The sequence below is a fragment of the Polyodon spathula genome, chromosome 12 (assembly GCF_017654505.1).
Source record: "Polyodon spathula isolate WHYD16114869_AA chromosome 12, ASM1765450v1, whole genome shotgun sequence".
Taxonomy (NCBI): Eukaryota; Metazoa; Chordata; class Actinopteri; order Acipenseriformes; family Polyodontidae; genus Polyodon; species Polyodon spathula.
The window spans coordinates 18,920,613-18,942,772 of NC_054545.1; the positions used below are offsets into that span (position 1 = coordinate 18,920,613).

Here is a 22,160-nt window from a genome sequence, read left to right on the forward strand (position 1 = left end):
ATTATCAAAATACAGTATCAGTTCACAAAAAGATCTTCCTCAGACACTTTGCTAAGGCTGCAAGTACCATTGCTTGATTTAGAAGAAGCGTGTTTGCAATTGAAAAAATACGTTAACCGGTGTATAACCGAATTACGATAATTGCAGTTCAGAATAAAAAAAATAATGTATCTAAAACGTTGTAAACCAAAAAAACGGTATACAGACCCATCCCTAACCGACAAACAAACAATATAGCTGCTTCCAGTGCTCAAAGAAAATCGCAGGCATTTGAAGAGCTTTTTGAGAAGTTATAGTAATAAGATAATAACTTGGATAGAGTTATTGTGGAGTTTGGCGATAAATCGGGTGATCAGGAGACGATTTATTAGCATGCACTACTATGAAGAGATATGTGCTTATTACAGCGAACAAGGAGTGGGGCGGGCTGGAGATGCAGTACTGAGTGTCCTGTTGATATGCAGTGTCTTTTAAACCTGTTTTACTCTGCGTAAAAGTTATTTAACATATATATATAACAGCGTGTGTGAAAATAAATTGGTCCTAATGCGTCTCACAGGTGCTGAATAAATGGACCGCAAAGGGTTATCTTGTGTTAAAAACCATCCCTAGCAAATGTCATCAGCATTTTAAGGAGGAACCCTATACTACAGATCAATCAAAGAAATACAAGCCTGCATACGACTCCATTTACATTAGAAACGTATCTCACTTTGATATGTACAACACAGGATAGAGACAAGGTAAATCGTGTGTCGCAAACACTACAGGGTGTTCTGTAAGCATTTAATAGATGTGTTAAATCATCACTTTTTTTCCTATAGATATTAAATGCTATCAGCTGACTCCATGAAGACTGTGAATACCATTGTGATCAACAATCGATTGCTTCTAAATTCACTATTTGCTGAAGTACCCATCGTTGCCCGGGGAAATTCAATATGTCAGTATTTCATGCATGACAAACGCACAATGCACACGGGCCCCTTTCCCTTTTTTTTTAAAACGGCTATTTTAAAAATGTTTGTTCTTTTTATGTTTTTTTTTTTTTATTATTTTGTGGGTTTCTATTATTTGAGATACATGGCTACTGTATTGATCCAGCAATTGGGTTACTATACAGAAGTACCCCGGGGATCAAAATTCTGGGTCCAAACACAGCCCTCGACCTTCCCCTGGATGAAAGAGGAGGCCATGCAAGTTTGGCTGCACTGGTTCCTGCGGGGTCCGAATGCATAAAGGAACAGACAGACAGACAAACTTTCTTCTTTATACACTGAACAAAAATATAAACGCAACATGTAAAGTGTTTCAATGAAATAAAAGATCCCAGAAATTTTCCATACGCACAAAAAGCTTATTTCTCTAAAATTTTGTGCACAAATTTGTTTACACACCTGTTAGTGAGCATTTCTCCTTTGCCAAGATAATCCATCCACCTGGCAGGTGTGGCATATCAAGAAGCTGATTAAACAGCATGATCATTACACAGGTGCACCTTTTGCTGGGACAATAAAAGGCCACTCTAAAATGTGCAGTTTTGTCACACAACACAATGCCACAGATGTCTCAAGTTTTGAGGGAGCGTGCAATTGGCATGCTGACTGCAGGAATGTCCACCAGAGCTGTTGCCAGAGAATTGAATATTCATTTCTATACCACAAGCCGCCTCCAACGACGTTTTAAAGAATTTGGCAGTACGTCCAACTGGCCTCACAACCGCAGACCACGTGTAACCGCGCCAGCCTAGGACCTCCACATCCAGCTATTTCACCTGCGGGATCATCCGAGACCAGCCAATCGGACAGCTGATGAAACTGTGGGTTTGCACAACCGAATAATTTCTGCACAAACTGTCAGAAACCGTTTCAGGGAAGCTCATCGTCCGTCCTGCGTGCTCGTCATCCTCACCAAGGTCTTGACCTGACTGCAGTTCGGCGTCGTAACCGACTTCAGTGGACAAATGCTCACCTTCGATGGTCACTGGCACACTGGAGAAGTGTGCTCTTCATGGATGAATCCCGGTTTCAGCTCTACCGGGCAAATGGCAGACAGCGTGTATGGCGTCGTGTGGGCGAGCGGTTTGCTGATGTCAACGTTGTGAACAGAGTGTCCCATGGTGGCGGTGGGATTATGATATGGGCAGGCATAAGCTACGGACAACGAACACAATTGCATTTTATCGATGGCAATTTGAATGCACAGAGATTCCGTGATGAGATCCTGAGGCCCGCTGTCGTGCTATTCATCTGCCGCCATCACCTCATGTTTCAGCATGATAATGCACAGCCCCATGTCGCAAGGATCTGTATACAATTCCTGGAAGCTGAAAAAGTCCTAGTTCTTCCATGGCCTACATACTCACAAGACATGTCACCCATTGAGCATGTTTGGGATGCTCTGGATCGACATGTATGAAAGCGTATTTCAGTTCCCGCCAATATCCAGCAACTTCGCACAGCCATTGAAGAGGAGTGGGGCAACATTCCACAGGCCACAATCAACAGCCTGATCAACTCTATGCGAAGGAGATGTGTCTCGCTGCATGAGGCAAATGGTGGTCACACCAGATACTGACTGGTTTTCTGAAAAGATTTAAACAGTAGAACATCACATCATAAAACTCCCAAAACAACGGAGCAAAAAGTGGACAACACCTATACTGAAACTTGACAGAATCATAGAATACTGTTCTTATCTGAAAGCATGTGGTCTGTATCATTGACATGACCAGTGGGTAAAAAAGTCAAAACGGTTCATTTTTTACTAGAAAGCACAGGTAACGGAACTTTATTGAGAGAATAACAGACTGTATACATGTTCCAAATATTAAGACCGTACTCTATCTATACTGCCTACATCTAAAAAGTCAGGGCAATTATTTATTCAGGAATTGCTAGATGTGTAGGGCATAGAGGGTTGAGTTGGGCAAAACAGACAACAAATTCCCCATCCCTAGTCATTCTGCCTTAAATCCCAATACTTGGATAGTGTATAATGTATTTCTGTAATAAAAACCATGCTTGGTAATACCATGTTTGATTTGTTACTGTTGGATCCTGAAATATCAAGAGCTGCTTCCAGATAGCAATGGTTCTGTTAAAATAGAAAAACGAATCCCCCACATTGTCTCTCCGCCTTGCTAATGCAGGAGCATTGCCTCGTTCCTTAATTTTCTAATAACTCAAGCTGCCTTTAAGTCTGCTCGGAAATAAAAATCAATGGATAGTCTGCACTGCTGATGGCCAGGCCAGCGCTTGCAGAAGCAGTAATAAATATCTCCTGCCTTGGGGACAAATCCAGAGGCCAAAGACACTAAAACACTGTGCCTGTCTGCATCCATACTGTAGCACTTTCACGTCTCATATACTAAGGAAGGGTGGTTCTGGTCCGGTCAGTACTTGGACTGGTGATCTCAGGCGCTGCAGTGGGCTACAGCTCAATCAGTGTGTTCGGGGTAGGGATTTCTATTGGACGACATTCATAAATGAGCTTTACAGAGAATCACAGCATACAACTTTGCACTGAAGGAAGTGTGTCACATTGTGTGATCTTTATCACTCCTGCCTCCAGCGTGGCAGCAATATTACTTTATGTCAGAATATCAAGGTCAAGCACATTTTGCGTCAGGTATTACAAATATGCAGCCAGTCTCATCAATGGTTTCTAAGATGGCTACAAAATTGTTCAGTTTAAATTTTTAGCACTTAGTTCTTAAAAAAATAAAATATCAAGTTTCTGAGGTACTGTACTCTATTACTCTTTAATTAAATCCTACCATAGGTTATTTTGCATTCAGAATGAAATGATTGCCATTTCTGGAAATTGCCAAAATGCCATTTTCAGTTTGTAAAAATTAAAAGCATAAAGCTAATAGTATATACATTTAAGAAAAGGATTGTTTTATCCAGCAATACTTGAAGCAAAACTATACATATCAGAGGAAGTGAGGTCCAGTGGTTAAGGTCCAGGGCTAATAACCAGAAGGTCACCGGTTCAAATCCCACCTCTGCCACTGACTGACTTGGTGTTTGAGCAAGTCATTTAACCTCCATCCTGCAGAGAAGGTGTTAAATCAATGTCCTACTGTGAGTGACTCTGCATATAATGCACAGTTCACAGCCTACCTCTGTCCACTATGAAAGGTTCTATATAAAGATATTATTATTATTATTATTATAAGGAACACATTTAAAATAATCCCGTAATCATTTAAATTACATAAACAAAATTAGAACCTGTGTTGCTCAATGTATACATTTATGGAAAGTCCACATTACACAGATTTTTTGCTACATCTCTAACACGTGCTGCATAAAATGTGAGATCTACACATCTCTATTTTAACAGGGACTACAGTAAGTGACAAAGTAAATAAAAAGAGGGAGACAGAGTTAACCCCAGTTTGTTATAATCTAATCTATTACCAGACAGTAGCATCCATGTGGTGTTAGAGGTTTGTACAAAAACATAGACAGAAGGGCATAATTAGAATAGTCCTGTATGGGATCACAGTAGCTTCTCCAGACAGTATTTTAATGGCAGTATTTACTACCGTGACTCTCAATCAATCATTTTATTTTGATATAGTGCCTTTCATGGCAAGCCACCCCAAAGTGATTTACAAGTCAAGCAAAAATGTAACTATAATATCAAACATTAATTACAACAATTAAAAATACTAACAAATAAAATATAAAATGTGTATTTTGCACAAGCTTTGAAAATACAGTAGGTTTCTAATAGACACTTAAAAACTAGAAATGCATTTACAACTTCACATGATAAAAAGAACAACCCCTCACTGGTATGCATGTTACTGTGTTTAACCTTCAGAACTGAGCAGCGTATACATAGCTAAATTGTGTCGATAAGTAGTACAGCGCGATCAGTAAAATACCAGCATATGCAATTTCATCCCAGTCATTAGGGTATTATGTACAGCAGCTCTAGAGTATCAGGAGTTTGAGTACAGTCAGCAAATACAAATCAATCTGCAAAACACTGGTGCCATCTGAACTCCATTAGTAAAGTGTTGCACCCTGACAGTGAAACATGATTACAAAGGCATCTCAATGGAAATAGCAGTGCTAGCCCAGATGCACACGATTGCAAGCCCTGAAAATGTCAGTTTGTCTAACAAGTATCTAAGTACTGTAACATGCATCCCTCTGCCACAACTGTAAATACAAAAGTACCATGATCTTCTGTATATCCACAGTGTATGAAAATGCAAGTCTGATGTGCATACGGACAGGTCCCTCAAATATATCCCCAGGCTATATTAATCTCAAAAATATGACAAAGAACAACAGCAATACAAAATATTTTACTACAAGAACAATCATTTTTGTATGTGAGCAGGAACATTTGATCCAATGGCAAATACAAATTCTCCAATATTGCTAGGGAAAAAATGATACTGAAAGTCCAGTTATGTGCCCTGCTGGAAGTTGCGGCCAGGGTTGGGGTCAATTCCGAATGGAATTGGAATATGTTTGTAAATTCCAATTCAATTCAAGAACTGGAATTGAAATTTGAATTGAAAAAATCTTCAGGATAGAATTGGAATTTCAATTGGAATGAAAGGAAATAGAATTTAATTCCCTGACATTCCACTCATTTTAAAAATGCCAAATGTATTTTATACTATATACTCTATACTTTTATATTATATCACTATAAACAACACTGATTGCAATAGCATTAATATATAACTTTGAATACTGTATCTTAAGCATGGCTCAAAGCTTTCAAAACTTTTTATTTTTTATTTTTGTAATGAAATGTTTAAGAGATACAGCAGTCCTTAATTACCTGTTTTTATTTATTCATCCGTTATTTAATCCTTTAGTTCCAGAGAGGTGTAATTTAAGTGATAAAAAATTTGAGGAACCTATGATCATCAAATGTAACAATTTTGAATAAAAAATGCTGGCTTAAAATAAAGTAAAATCATATATAAAAAAACTAAAGGAGTTGTTACTGTTTTGTAGGTTTTTAATATTTTTAAGGTATAACAATATTTACAGAAATATTTTGTGTGTGTTTTAAAAACAAATAATTAAGGACTGCTGTAGCTCTTAAACATCTCATTACAAAAATCAAAAAACTAAGTTTTGAAAGCTTTGAGCCATGCTTAAGATACAGTATTTGAAAGTATATATTTATGCTGTTGCAATCAGTGTTGTTTATAGTGATGTATAAAATAAATGTGGCATTCAACCTTTTTTAAAATGAGTGGAATTTCATGGAATTAAACTCTATTTCCTTTCATTCCAAGACAAATTTCAATTCTATATCCTAAAGATTTTTTCATTTGTGGCTTTTAAAATCTTTTAACCTCATGCCTCTGGAACATTATGTTAACATTTCAAACAAGAGAGGGGTTAAAACCGTTATTCCGCAACTGAAAACATATAGGAGTAATCAAAATAAGCAAGGACATTTTGTTCTATATGGGTGTGATCTGTGTACAGTAGACAAAGGGTGGGTATTTTTTTAAGGGGTTTTATGGGATGTGATTGTGTGTTCTGTATATTTGCCAGATTAAGCTAAATGTGGTGCTTTGAAAACCAAAAAAGTAATAAAAAACGGACATGCAAAATAAAAATAAAAAGATAACAAATGTACTATCGTAACACAATTGTGGTGTGTGGTACATTATGTGCTGTACACGGTATAGCTATACTATGTAAAAGCATAACATTTCTGTGCAGCTGCCTCCAACAGAGCTCATTCTCTGTGGGGAGAAACAGCTCATGCAGTCACGAAGATAATCTACGCCATTCGAGTGACACAACTGCATGGTTAAAACATCCACTGCCAAGAACATAAATAACATACAGGTGTCAGTGTCACTACAGCCTTCACTCAGAGACCAGCAGAACAAAACCTCATAACAAATACCTGCTGCTTATCAAAACCAATGAAGCTATTACCATGTTGTAGCATTGGCTCAGCTAATACAGCAGTAGTATTGCCCAAATGGAATAAGTAAGACATTTCCAAGGAAAATAAAATTTGGGCATTTTGGTTCTGAATACAGCTTTAATGGGCCTGATCAGAGGTCAGAGGTCAGAGGTCAGAGGTGCAAAAGCAGCTCTGTGACCTAGATTCAGACACCATTGGTAAGGAATTGTCTTCTCTGTCTCACAAATGGACGAGCAAAATGTGTGAGCAATGAAAGGACTGTACATAGAGGTGAAATACTTCCCATCAACAGAGATATTTACTCAAGACTCTTATTGCACAGCAGATAGTGTATGTTTCACAGAATGGCACAAAACTCATCCTTGCATTAACGTACTGTCACCTAGTAGCCCCAATGAAGAACTAGCAGGTTATTCTACACATACAAAAAAGCATTACTTACATTTTTCTGGGGAAAAAGTAAGTCAGGAAAATAAAAATCATGCAATAGAAAAATCACAGACGGAGCAACTGTAATTTGGATTTCAGTTAACACATGACATGAACCACACTAAACATGTAAACCACATGCACTCTATTTCATGAATTAGCACTAACCCAAAGCTGCTTTTTAAAGTTCATTGACTTAGGCTGTAGGTGTGATGGACATGGATTTTACATACTGAAATATAAAAAATAAAAAATAAACGTAAAAAAAAAAAATATATATATGTTGTACAGAAAAAGGCTTCAAAAGCAGAACTGTGTATTGTTTCTCTGAGGAGATTATTTCTACACACTGATATACAAATACTTGAATATTTCTCCCAGTGAAATAAGAGGCCCACATCTTATATAATGTGTAGCATACAGCTTTCCATAAGGACTTCATTATCTTAATAGTATCTTGCCTTGGTTGAATTAGTCATCCTCCGAGTTTTAGTCTAGAGTGGATTTGTGTAATACTGTTTGTATACACTGCATTATTTTACCCTGAAGGTCTAGTGTGGATTTGTGTAATACTGTCTGTATACACTGCATTATTTTACCCTGAAGGTCTAGTGTGGATCTGTGTAATACTATTTGTATACACTGCATTATTTTACCCTGAAGGTCTAGTGTGGATTTGTGTAATACTGTCTGTATACACTGCATTATTTTACCCTGAAGGTCTAGAGTGGATTTGTGTAATACTATTTGTATACACTGCATTATTTTATCCTGACGGTCTCGTGTGGATTTGTGTAATACTGTTTGTATACACTGCATTATTTTTCCCTGAAGGTCTAGTGTGGATTTGTGTAATACTCACTGCATTATATTCCATGGATGGCAGGGGCATCAAAACAAAAATCTCAGATTTTCATCCCTATAAAACATTCAGCCTGTTTAAAACATATATTTCTTTGTGTATTGACCCTAAGCTCCTTTGACCATAAATTCCTTTAGCACAGGGCTAGAATCAGGAGTTTCAATTCCTGGAAAACTTCCTAGACTAGCTACTTTACATACTGCATGCAAAGCAAAATCCTAAAACGCCTTTTTTGACCAGTGCTTCAATTTAGAAAGGAGCAGTGATCCGACTGAAAAACAGGACACACTAAACACAGAATGAGTACAATGCTGATAGAATCAGGCAGTCCACTAGCATTTTGCATAATGTACCACTGACTCAAATATTTTCAAATGTAACTGCATACTGAAAGCCAAAAGAAAGTTTTGTTATTAATACCGTACCACAGTAAACATAATTCATGCTGTAGTGACAAACATGGATTGTTCATGTTCTCACGAATCCAAACTGCCTAGTTTTTACTTAGCTAAAAAAAAGTACAAGTTTTGAATTAACCCTGTACCCTACAGAAATACAATACAAAACGAAGATGAGAAATTATAAGTATTTGCTCTGGCAGCACCTTGTGGTTTCATATTTTTGTGTGTGTGCTTTTTCCTGTATTGTGCTAAACTAAGGTGCCGTCTTCTGTCCCTCAGGGGTTCGTTTTTGACTTGCTTAACAGCTGGGCGCCACTGAGGCATGGGCCTCCCAGGGGGCCAGGCAGGCAGGCAGGCAGGCGCTCATAGATCGCTCATATCTATACAGAGCACAGTGAAACATCATGATCTGTTCGGATGGATCACATTTATTTAAGTTTGGAATCCTAGAGAAATAAGAAATTATCCTGGAAGCCTGGAGCAAACCCTATCCATACTAACCACAAGCTAAACATGATGAATGATCCTTGTCATTCATCGACAGGCACTGTAGGTTCTTCATGGATAGTTGTTCACACACACTAGATCAAAAGTTTGAAACTGGCATTGTCTGTCTGTACTTTTTGCTGTTGTTATACCCATGATAATGAAAACACACCAATATGTACATTTTATAATATACAGTATATCTAGAACTCCAACCCCTTCAAGCACAAGAATACAATGCATTGCTCTAAGACACAGACCCATTCAACCCACTGCTCGTCTACTGAGATACAATGCAAGATGCTCCTTTTTCAAACTGTTCCTGTAAAATCATCATCAGGTAGCACTGGTGATCGATAAGAGCTTGACAATCGATTCCTATAAATCAATTCTGAGCAGACAGTCAGGAGCCCCAGACACACCTCTAGTGTAGGCTTCAGAACTGCTCCTCAGATGGCATCAATGAAGCTCACAGAAAATAGAAAGGCTGTCTCGAAATATGATTAAAACTGAAATGGGAAGCTTTTACAGGTCCCAATTAGCACTAACTTTGCACTACCTAATGTTACCTGAGGTAAGGTAGTCCTAGATTACTGCTCACCGAACTCTACAGTATGAAATCACCAATTGATGACATTTGTGAAAGCTAAACATGTGGCAATATGCATTCATTCCACATTTTATATGAATGGTGACACTTGCATTTTTTGAGCAGTTTTGTGAGGTGGCTGCTAGCGCCCACTGGGTAACAGGTTCACCAAACTCATATCAGTTGGTGTGAACAGAATTAAAGCCTGTACAATTCCATAGCATTGTAAAACTCAAAGAAATTAAAAATGTGCCTTTAGCACTTGACTATGTGATTTACAAACTACTGAAGCAGAACTTTTTGACTCAAAGAATGACAGCAGCTGTGAAGGGGTGGGGTATCCACTTCAAAACTACAGAATGTAAAGAAACAAAAAACTACGGTAGGACAAGCTATGGAAAATAAAATAATCCAAAGAGTTATTTCAGTGTCAAATTGAACATGATGGCGGGATTGCAGCTTTAATATGCAGGGAATGCAGGAAATGCATGTCAGCTGCAAAAAGGCCATAGAAGAAAAAACAACAAACACAGCTATTTGAAAGAACTCGACACCCACTTCACAAGTCACATCAGCAAGAAAAATAAACGCATATAACCAATTTACAAACGGACAGCTGTTTGCGTGCCAAACGTTTATATACAAAAAGAATGACAAAAAACATATATAATTATGACAGATTAGCATGTACTCGTCATATTATCACAACACCCAGGTATGTGGTAATCTGGCATAGTTTTGTCCTTTTTGACGCCTACTGCGGAACACCAAGACAGGCTTTTAGTCTTCTAGCCCGTCCGGACTATGTAACCAAACACCGGTAATTTAGAAGACATATGAATTCGTTTTGCACACAGTCTGTAACCTATGCCACAGTTCCATTCCGTGATTATTATTATTAGCGTCATTTGTTCACGTTTTAAGGTGCGGGCGACACGAGTGCTAAGTGGCATGCAGCCTCACAACGCGAGTCCATGGTATTGTCTATGTTTTTAACTGCGCTGTCTCTGTCATTGGTTGCCATTGAGATAAACACTGCCTTCCATAATAAACGCACAATGCAAACCCAGTAGTATTTTGTGTTTAATTAATCTGGTAATGGCGAGAGACGCAGTTCTGCACGCATGCGTAATAATTCCACTGTCACAAATAATATTACTGTATTATTATTGTCCCTTGCGCTATGTGTCACTGTGCAGAGGCCAGATTTACAGTACCGTAGGCAATTAAAAAGAAATATCGGCCACTCTGCTCTCTGCATTGTCTTTCACAGACGACCTTGGAAGATCTGCAAACGGATCCCCACCCCTTTAAATCAGACGGGTTTCCATCCGAGTCCATTTTATTTGTTGTCAAACAGAAATTCCGAGTAATTCTTACCTCTTCGCTGCTCCGTCTCACCCCTCTGAATGAGGGAATCGGGTGTGGTAAACACTGCCGATCTTTTTCTTACAACCGCTGACACTGTGAAAACCCCATCACTTCAATTTTAATTACAATTAAGAGCGCTTAAGTTCCAATAAATTGCTTATTGTTGTTAATGCTGGTTTTTAAAAAAAATCGTCGCTTTTCTCCTTCTCGCTGTCACTTCAGCATCTCCTGCAGCTCCGCGGTGACGTCAGCGACTACCCTCGCAACCACCGGCTTGCGCGCGCGCCAACCCGCTATTGCAACGTGACCGCGCATTTGCTATTGGCCAATAGAAGACGAGGGCGGAGTTCGAGGGTACATAATAATTGGCTGGTTGAGACTTTCAATTTCAGTTAGAGGCGTTGGCATGTGAACTCTGCTAATGCTCGTTCACGCTTCGCACGTACGCGCATGTTACAGAAAAAGGACAGCTCGATTTAATTATTGTTGTAATGTTTGCTGTAGCTGTTAGGGTGCAAAACATGTAAAGGCTGTTTTTCCAAATTAAAGTCTTGATGACACGAGTACTGAGATAGATATTACTATTTTTCTTGGGCATTTTGACACGGTAATAAATACCTTGTTTCCAAGGCGACATTGCGTTTTTTGTTTTCCGAAGCAAAAATGCGCATGTGCAAACGTAGGCCTCCTGGGACTCGTAGTCTATAATCATACACAGTACCGTGTAATCAAAAAAACAGGCACACATTATGTTTTTCCCTATTATCACAAGGGCGTGTATGGGGGAGTATTTTATATTTTAAAATGATTGAATAGAATGAAACAAATCTATTTGTTTGCTATTGATAAAAAAAAAAAAAATTCAAAATAACCCCATATATCTCCTTTATCAACATGTAGTGTTTGTCCCGCGCTATGTGGTAATGTGTCCAATACTGGAAAGTCCCTGGGTATGCACTGCTTTCTGTGAAACTACAGCAAGCCCGTGCGCCTGGGATATGATATACATCTTATTACAGTAATTGCCTTCACCATAGTAATGTAACGGTTCCTGTACCTAATAATGACATCATTTGGTAGGTGGTGCTGGCTACGCCCATATTATGTGTGTGTGTGTGTGTGTGTGTGTGTGTGTGTGTGTGTGTGTGTGTGTGTGTGTGAGAGAGAGAGAGAGAGAGAGAGAGAGAGAGAGAGAGAGAGAGAGAGAGAATACCATCACTCCTATAAATACAAGGCCCTGCTGAGCAACCAGCTCTCCCCAGACAAAGACCCCCTGGACTAGCTGGTTTTGAGGCACACAAACTAGTGAGCCTCAGTTACAAGCCACTAAAAAAAAAAAAAAAAAAAAAAAAAAAAAAAATTCAATAACAATAAGTTAAAAAATTGAACTTAACTTGAAGAACAAGTACACTGAAAATTGCAAAATTGAAATTAAATTAACAAATAAACTGGAATGCTATCAGGCCCTAAACAGAAACATTAAATTAGCAGAATATCTAAAAATTAAAAATACAGAAGAAAGACAAATTCTAACAAAGTACACACTCAGCGACCACAGCCTGGCCTTTGAAAAAGGCAGATGATAATAATAATAATAATAATAATAATAATAATAATAATAATAATAATCATTGCCGACCGTGACCAAAATCATTGGCGACGACTACAGTTTTTAATAAATAAATACATTTTTATATCAAAATGGCTGCCAGCAAATTCACTGAAATGTGCCCAAAACATCAAACTGCTTGTGTTTGAAAACACTTTTGAACTTGGTAGGCATCATCCTGGGAACAATGGAATTCAACTAGGGGAAATTGTGTTCTTTCATAAAATGATGGCTGCCAGACCTACATTTTCTTCTTAAATTTAAAACTTCTTCAGTTGAAAAATGTTTTTTTGATTGACAGGCATCATCCCTGTGTCAATACAATTGACTTTTTCAAAAATGTACAAACCAATATGGCCACCTGACGCATTTTTTTAAAAAACCTTTAATAATCTTCGGTCAAAAGTAAAACTAACTTATAACTCCTTACAAAGTGCAGTTAGTGTAATGGTTACTATGGAACACACACAGGAAACCATATGTGCTCTATCCAAAAATCACCTTGCCTGTGACCTTTGACCTCTCTAAGGTCAAATGTAAAACTAGCTTACAACTCATTACAGTGCACATAGAGTTATGGTTACTATACAACACATTTAGGAATCTATATATGCTCTGTTAAAAAAATTACCTTGATCGTGCAAGACCTTTGACCTCTCTTTAAGGTCAAATGTAAAATTAGCTTATAACTCCCTACAGTGTGTAGATGGGTCATGATTACTATGGTGTTTAAAGTTATAAAGCATCGTGAGATAATGAAGTAATGCAGTATTTTGAATTGAAACTGCTCCATAAAACTGATCTGTTGATGGCACTTGTGCTGCAGTGCTACAGCTTACCAAAATTTCCAGCTGGTACTGCGCTTGGAAGCCGTAAAACTGCCTGGCAGTTCTAGTTATTGTTATTATTTTCTAGCATTCCGATTGTGCTCAGATTAATCTGGTGTGAACAGTTCGAAATGTCTTCCATTAATAAAGTGGATATATTTGTTTTACACCAGATTTCATGCGGCTCATCTTTAAAAAAAAGAACCAAACACCACTGAAGGTCTGGGGTCCAGCCTCCAGACCCTCACAGTCAGTCGTGAGTGCGCCACCTTGTGTTTGCAATGGACACCTTCAACTTGAACTAAGAAAAATGCTGTCAGTCTGTGACAGTTAGTTTGTAATGCAGACGGGTGTACCGGACACATTAGAGGCATTTCCTGCCCTGTTAACTCACTGAATGTCTCTTAGGCTCAGGCACTTGGCCTTTCTGACTCAAGGTTATTTTTATTTATTTTCTGTTTTAAAAAAAGGTCAGTAAAACAGTAATCTGTGAACTCCACTGCGGTATTTTTTATTTATTTATTTTTAAACACAGTTCAGCTTTGAAGTGTAGTGCCCACAAACATTTGGTAAAATATTTGAGAAGCTCTGTAAGTGTTTCCTGTAATCTCGAAAAACTACTCACTTCTAAATCCTTTGTAGTCATCTTTGTATTACTTTAGTACAAATACATGTTCATTTGGATTCATATATTGTTTTTTTCTGACTTTATGTGAACGATAAGACACACATTTGCCCATTTTCCCCATTGGAAATAGTGATATTTTGAAATATCACTGTCCTGGTCACAAAAGCAAAGTTTGTGGGGAATAATAGCCATTGTCTATACTTTTGAGGCATAAGCAATTAGGAAATAACACTTACTACCCAGGAACAAAAACTGTGTTACATAGTGTAATCAAACTGGACTGTTTACAGAGTCTTTTTTCTGCTTAAACTAGTAACAGCAGCTAAAATATGGAGAATGCAATAAACAGAGGCCACGAAATTAAATTTTATTGCAAAACTAAAAATGGCAGCTTTTAAAACCCATTTGGAAAGAAAAATGAAATCCATGCAATTTCTGATTTAAAAATGTTGAGTTTATTGTTATTTATTTGGCAGATGCTTTTATCCAAGGTGACTTACTGTACTGCCCTATGACACCTGTATTACAATAAAAGATTCATATTTAAATACAGTATAGTTTACAGTAAGTGCAAATAATACTACTTAAGTACAATATATGAACTAGGATGCAACAAGTTAGGATTACAGCAAGTTATATAGATCAAGGATGGTGCATTAGCTGAGGATCCAGTGATGTGGTACTTGGCTCAGACCAGTCCAGTGCATAGTAGGAGGGGTAGATTGAGAGATCTACAAGTGCAGTCTAAACAGGGGGGTCTTGAGCAAAGCTGAACCACAACAAGGTATCATGTAGTTCTCTTGCAGCCCATTAACTACATCACTAAAAGATTAGACAACACCTAGGTTTTTCTTTTCATTTCTGAAATGAAAAATTGCTTTTGTAAAAACATGTGACTCTGAAATCTCAAATGTTAACAGTGTCCAAATAAGGGTAATTACTATGAAGTAATATTCCACCGTTGAACAGGATTTATTAACAAGTTCTCCATATTTGTTGTACTGATGGTGTCATATGCACTTTGAAAAAGTAATGATTAGTTCTGCTTAAACACAGGAGCCCCCCAGGTTAGAATGGAGAAACTCCTGAATCTGCTCCCAAGCATGTGCTTGGGCGTGGGCATGAGCAGAGGGCTTCCCTCCCTCCATCACGGGTACCCCCAGGGTCTGGTCCAGGACTGCCTGGGCGAAGGGTGAGGAGGGTGGGTCAATGCGATGCCCTGCTCCAGGGTAGCTCAGAACTCTGTAGTTGTGGTGCCCCCCTTCGCTCAGCTTCTGAACTGCAGCCGCTGCATACGCCGCACTCTTCCACTTCCTGTCATCCTCCCCCACCACGAACATGAAGTGCCCCTCCGCCTCCTCAATAGGAATAAGGCTGGCCCGGTGGCTGGGGTCACAGGGGTCAGCCAGTGTCTCCGAGAGGTCCAGTACTCCGGAATCCAGCATCCTCGCCAGACTGGCTGTGTAGCTGAGGCCTGGCAGGACCCAGTCTCTGTACCGCAGCTCCCCACCGGTGTTGGCATGGCAACCAGAGATGCTTACAGCAGCCACGACCTGGGGCAGGAAGGTGACCATGGCCAGAGCCAGCTCCGCACCTTTTCCAGTGCCCACTGCGCCCAGACCCAAGCTCCTCACCTGCCAAAACAAGAAGGGAGGCTAAAGATCTCTGTATGGCTGGATAGTTGCCCCCACAATGACTAAATGACGTGCTCAGATTAAAAAGTGTTGTTATCCATTGCAATCCATCCAGGTTGTGTTTATATAACCATGAAAACGTGAAGTCACTACCTCAAATAAACTCTGAGATATGAGGCTTTGACATTGCATCAGCTTTGTAAAATTATTGCCACAAAAGGCTTTTTGTACAATCAAACTTAACCTAAATAATCATAGAATCTGTGCAACAAACACGAAGCCAATATCTTAAAGAGATGTGTCTTATCCAGGAACAAAAAAGTATAATATGGCACTCATATCATAATAATATGAATAATAAACCTTTATTTATATAGCGCAATTCATGTACAATACAATTCAAAGCGCTTTACATACAGAAAAAACACAATAATAAACAGTAAGAAAAGAGTACAGTTATTCAAAACAGAAGTAACAATAAAACTATAAAACTAAACTAAATATAAAAATGTTATGGAAAAGCTATATTAAAAAGGTATGTTTTTAATCGAGATTTGAAGATTGCAACTGAAGGTGAATCTCTGATAAAAGGGGGTAAGCAGTTAAAACAGAAAGCAGCCTCTCCCATCCTTTTAACATTCACCCTCGGAATACATAAAAGGGCAGCATTTGCAGATATCAGAGTGCGTTCAGGCTGATAAGGAATTAGCATATCATTTAGATGATATTGGGGAGATGGTCCATTCAGTGCTTTAAAAACTGGCAATAGAATTTTAAAATCAATTGTGTAATGTACAGGAAACCAATGCAATGATGCCAACATAGATGTAATTATATCACAGGTCAAAGGTTTCCTATGGAGTTTCCATAACAATAAAAATATGTAGTTCAAATCTCAATGGTTTGTGAGCTATTAGCAGCCCAGAGCCCGTGACAGATGTAACTTCAATATGTTAACGTAAAATTATTAATTCTACAGGGAGTGATGCAAAACTTTTGGCCATAGCTGTAATGCCCCCCCCCCATATAATCTACTAAATAAAAACTCTGGTTTGTTTTTCAAAGTTGTTTTTCTGTCATCTATATGCAGGTGTATGAAATGAGCGATCTGAGCTTAGCAAAGAAACATAGAATACGTTGCTGACTGCAAGTAGTCTACTATAAAGTGTTAGAAAATATCCTTTTACAGCCAGTTATTTAGTAAAAATAGTGAACTACAGAAATAATAAAAAGGCAGGAAGGATGCTTATCAGGGGCGATGTATAAAATACTGACCTGCCTGTCCTTCTATGAAATATGGGAGGGATCAAACACTTCAGGGTGCTTGGACACCTCCGTAGACAACAGTTTCGTTCATGATTTTTCCTAGCAAGCTTGTGCTGTCAGCACTTGGCTGTGATTGGTTAATTCACCAACAGTACGAGCGGTATCATCTCTGTCCAACACCATGTAAAAGCAGACACCATATGGCAGTGATACAAGCAGCAAAATGCCTTGCAGTGCCGCGCCACGCCTGCCTGTCCAGGGTTTAAGATGTGGTGGTCGGTTGCAAAAACATAAACGTTTTTTGGGAATATTTTTTTTGTAAAATAAAATTCTGCCAACCCTGCTATTATCCACTTGCCATAACTGGTCTGATGCTTCCCTGACATGTGTTCCAAGGTGAATTATTGTATCACTAAATGAATTAATAGAACAGCAATGCTGCACCACGGTACCACACCCACAATCATACCTTTGGGTGGCGAAGCAGGAAGCTGGCAGCCTGCTCGAAGTAGCCAAAGTCTAAGTCACTGAAGGATTCTGGGAGGTGCTCTGTCCCCAGATAGGGCAGGGCCAGGGCAGCAAACCCCCGGCTGGCCAATAGACTGGCTCGATACTCTGTCAGTCTGCCCTCATCGCCGTACATGTCAATCACACCAGGGAAGGGGCCAGCTCCTACATAAATCAGAAAACATGGTGATCTGGAGAAAACCCCATGCAGTATAAGAAAAATAGTCACAGGTTTTACTATAAATTTAAGAGAACACATCTGAACTTGTTCCCTATACATGTGGCTAATCAAGCTTGTAGTAAAACCTGGAATGGGTGAAACTGCTGTGTCATAGGAGTCTTATTTCCATCCCTGAAGTACAATGAAAAATCATTTTTACAAGATACTGAAGTTAGTTTGGCTGATGCTTTTGAATTCATATAAACTCTTCTTCCCTCATATTGCTGCTTTTGATGTTAAAACAGTGTTTAGCAAATGATAACCTGACTTCTCATGAGGCTGTTTAGGTCAGCAATATGTTACACAGTACTGCCACTGTGCAGAACAACAAAAACACTGACAAGAAGAAACAGGGCTAGTGAAAGGACAGTGCTGAGGCTGTGTCACCACATGGCTCTACGTTTATTGTGACAATTCAGGCTTTTTAATGCACATCACAATGCATTCTGGTAAGTGTAGTCCTGTTTTACTTACAGAAGAGACAGGTAAAAGGTATGAGAATGCACGTAAGTAAAATAAATAAATAAAAAGTGTGTCAAAAATGAACACGTTCGTATTCTTTTTATATTACAGAATACGGACCATATCAATAAGATATCACGAAAATGAAAGCAATCCATAAACAACACACATTGTACTGTATGGAACAGCGTTAGCTTCTTCTTATAATCCAGCTAATGTAACACACATTGAACTAGTAGCTGCAGTATTTCAGCGGTAAAATCGCTTTGGACCACTGATTTCAAAGCTGATTCTGACAGAGTGAAAACCATTCTACGTCAAGTTAACCATATTTATTTATCCCTGCCCAAAACCGATTCTGATGCAAAAACTGCTTGCAAACATGGCACAGATTGCAAGTTGTCCAATAACGCAACTTGGCCGATAACGCAATTGAATAAGTGACTGGGGTGACAGAAGATTTCTCCCTCTGCGAGAATCAACTTTGAAATAAGTCGCCCAGAGCGATTTAACCACTGAAAGAAACCCAATTACTTATTCAACTTGCTATCTGCGCCATGTTTGCAAGCTGTTTTTGCATTAAAATCCGTTTTGGGTCGGGATAAATACATATGGGGGAAGTAGAGGGGTCCCCCCTCTGTGAAAATCAAACTTTGAAACAAGAAGCCCAAAGCGATTCTACTCTTGAAATACCCCAGCTACTAGTTCAATGTGTGTTACGTTAGATGGATGTGAATAAGCAGCTGGAATGAAAATAAAATGCCAACTTCAAAGTTCAGACATCGTAGGTCTCACCAAGTTAGCCCCCACAATCATGTTAGGTATGACTCCTGTTTCAGCGAGAACTACATTAACTTTCATGCTTCTGTGCGCTTTACTTCAGAATAACCAATTAGCGTGCAAAAAAGATGAATCCAAGGCTAAATATTTTCCACACGGGCGTACCCTAACCTGCAGGCAGAAACAAACTGCCCCGGACTCGGCCTTCACTGAGCTTAGTTCGCGTTACTCCTTGGCCGGCGAACCACCTCCCAACTCGGGTCTTAGCCAGTACCGGACCGGGGATCTTGCCACGCTCCGACAGGTCCCGGTGCACCAAGAGGTCCATGAACTGCGGCCCCTTCATAACATCTTTCTTGAGCAAACGCCGACACGGCACTTCCATAGGGGCAGGTAAGAGGCTCCATAGCAACCCCATTGCTTCAATGCCCGTGAAAGCGCCGCCCAGACTAGGGTCCCTAGTCAGGTCCAGCTCCCCTTGCCGGTCTGCCCGGTACTGGGCAGAGGAGTCGAACATGGAATCGTCATCGCTGATGACCACGGCCCGCACAGTGACCTCTTGTAAGGGTCTCAGACCCGACACGCGGATCTTCAAAGCCTCGTCCGCCAAGGCAGTCCGGGGACCAGCCTGAATGCTCACCCCTGACGCCGCAAGAAGCTTCACATTGCTGTATCTGCAGACGCGTTGAATAAAACGGGCAGCAGAGTTTAAGAAGGACATTATAAAAGCAGGAATAGCATGTCGTGGCTACAACCTTGTATTTCTTTCACTTCCTATTTTTGCACTTCTACGTAAAGTTGCTTGCGTTTCGGACCGAGGTTTTGACCTTTGCGCCAGAGTAAAACAAACCCACATGCTCAGTAAGGCAAAATCAGTCGATTGTGTTGATGTTGTAATCAATCCCAGATAATTGTTTCTTTGCTGGAATGTAATGGCTGCCTAAACCAACCTAACCCGGTGCTGCCACTTAGTGGACAACAGCTGAACGAAACTAGACCGACATATTGTTTTATCTTTAAACGAACGCGTGAAGGGACGTTCAGAACAGAGAGCAGAAGCCATTTTCATGCAGAATTATAGATGCATATGGTAGCTTGGGGTAGAGATGGGTCTGTCTGCTGTCTTCCTACCTAACTTTTTTTTTTTTTTTTTTTTTTTTTTACATAACTACAGAATTGGCACCTATTCAATTGAGATAAAACTTAAGACTATTCTTTACCAGAAGTTATTTAGAGTATCTTGGGATAGATAGAGAAACCTATCTGCCTGTCCATCCATCTTTTTCAATTCAGAGGATATATATTGCATGCAGATATTCACAGGCAGTCTGTCAAACATGGCTTACCTGCATACAGTAGTTGTACAGGTCATGGTGGTCTGTCTCTCTGATCATCCTCTTCTCTTCAATAAGATTCCCATCAGCTCACCCTGGACCCCAACACAATGAACAAACACATGTGGCTGCCTGGAGAGCACAGGAAGATGCAGTGGCACACTGCCCAGCAAGTGCTGTGCACAGAGGCTGTGTCTGGGACTAGCTGTTACTGGGAGATTGAATGGAGTGCAGATCGTTATGTGTTACATATAAAGGGATCAGCAGGAAGGGATGGGATAAATCATGTGACTTTGGGTTTCCTGTAGTTTAGATTGCCCTGGCTCAAGTTACACTGGCACAATGCTAAGGGCACTGAAATATCGAGAGGGGTGTCTTTGCAGCCTGGATGCTCCAACTGTGCAGTCATGCGTGCACAGGTTGTAATAATAATGCTTTTTAAACGATCTATTAAATAATGATGGTTTAATCAGTTCAAGACAGTAGTGTTTTTCTCAAATTAATAAATATCAAGATCTGCTCCCTAGGATCTCCTACACATTGATTTAAATAATCCTCATTATTTTCTGAACCCAGTCACACAGAAATGTTCCTCATATGCTTCTTTTTTCAGCTACTGAGATTCATTATTACTGGGGAAATGTCATACAGTGTGATATAGATAACTATAATAATATGTAGTAATGCACACAGTGATATGCACATTACCATATAATCTGACATTCCCGTTACAATCGTGTACTAGTCATCTGTTTCAAAATTTCCATTGTATGAACAACAAAGGGTCTCCCCTAATAATGAATAAATCAATGAAAGATAACAAATCAAATATATATTTATGCAGTCAATGACATGCACACGTCATGCATGCACAGGCATTTCACGTCAAAGACCGTAAAACCAGTCTTTGGAAAATAATGGACAGTATTTAAAATTATATTGCTCCGATTTAAACTAAATTGCAACTGAAGGAACCAAATATTATAACTTGATCAACCAACGATCATTTGGGTGCGGTTTTACAATGTTTCGTAAGGAATTTGTGAAAGGAGGGGGGAAGGGTGGAATGTTTCAGTACACCACTAGGTTGGGTCAGATGTCCAGGGGCGGGAGGGGGATGGTAGAAGAAGGGCAATGCCTGCTTGCTTGCTAGGTCATAAATTCCAGGTTGAAGTGAACATAACAACCACAATGGAGGGGGCGATCATACCCCAAAGCTATCCCTATTGGTTGAGTATATGAGTTTACGGGGTAGGGATGGATGAATTTTCTGCTGTGTGCCAAATCCTGATAGGAGCAGGGAATTTTATGTAGGAACTATATAAACCATGTATGTGCTTTACCCTGGCAGAATACACTAGTTACTGATGAAGTGACTGTTATTCTCCAGAGCGCTCTGTATTTTGATGACCACTGCAATAAACCTTTGATGCAACGATCGGTGTGATCGATTGTCTCTGATCATCTCTGCACTTCATTTTGCGACCTTACAAATTGGTGTAGTCAGCAGGATTCCAGTATGTTCGTTGCGCTTCTGTTGGTGTGCGGACTCGTGATTAGATGTCTGGGGTAAGCGATACCGTTTGAGTGCATAGCGGGTGAACTGGAATCCAACAACCTGTGGGTTGTGAAGTTGCATAGGTGTAATGAGTAAAAAGGCATTGAGTGTGTTCATCTGGTTGTAACTAGGCAGGTGAGTGTGTGTCTGAGGGTGCCGTCACCGCATAGTTAGGCTGTCAGATAAAAACCTTCTAGTAGCGGGGTGGCGTCCCCGCTACATTAGTAGTCGGTAGCCTTCTAGTAATGGGGTGGCATACCCATT

The 22,160-nt window shown here is 39.6% G+C and overlaps 2 protein-coding genes across 5 annotated transcripts in view; both read right to left on the bottom strand.

Moving 5' to 3' along the window:
- The window catches only part of ttbk2a (tau tubulin kinase 2a), a 73,427-nt gene extending 62,088 nt beyond the window's left edge, over nucleotides 1-11,339 (bottom strand). For all 4 annotated transcript variants that reach the window (XM_041266552.1, XM_041266551.1, XM_041266553.1 and 1 more), the window contains exon 1: nucleotides 11,081-11,339. The gene's annotated coding sequence lies outside the window, so the exon portion shown is untranslated. The remainder of the gene's footprint in view (nucleotides 1-11,080) is intronic.
- Nucleotides 11,340-14,496: 3,157 nt separating this feature from the next.
- Nucleotides 14,497-20,320, bottom strand: LOC121324962 (acyl-coenzyme A thioesterase 1-like). Its single transcript, XM_041267209.1, has 3 exons — nucleotides 19,176-20,320; nucleotides 17,505-17,707; nucleotides 14,497-15,769 (listed from the first exon to the last, which is right to left on the bottom strand). Exons 1-3 carry the CDS (start codon nucleotides 19,723-19,725, stop codon nucleotides 15,182-15,184), a joined length of 1,341 nt encoding a protein of 446 aa, XP_041123143.1. The 5' UTR covers nucleotides 19,726-20,320; the 3' UTR covers nucleotides 14,497-15,181.
- Nucleotides 20,321-22,160: the final 1,840 nt, after the last annotated feature.

Coding starts and splice junctions, on each gene's coding strand:
- LOC121324962 (XM_041267209.1), bottom strand. CDS start 19,725: ATGTCCTTCTTAAACTCTGCTGCCCGTTTTATTCAACGCGTCTGCAGA. Junction 17,708..19,175: donor CAGTTTGTTTCTGCCTGCAG/GTTAGGGTACGC, acceptor TGATTTATGTAG/GAGCTGGCCCCTTCCCTGGT. Junction 15,770..17,504: donor TCCTGCTTCGCCACCCAAAG/GTATGATTGTGG, acceptor TTGTTTTGGCAG/GTGAGGAGCTTGGGTCTGGG.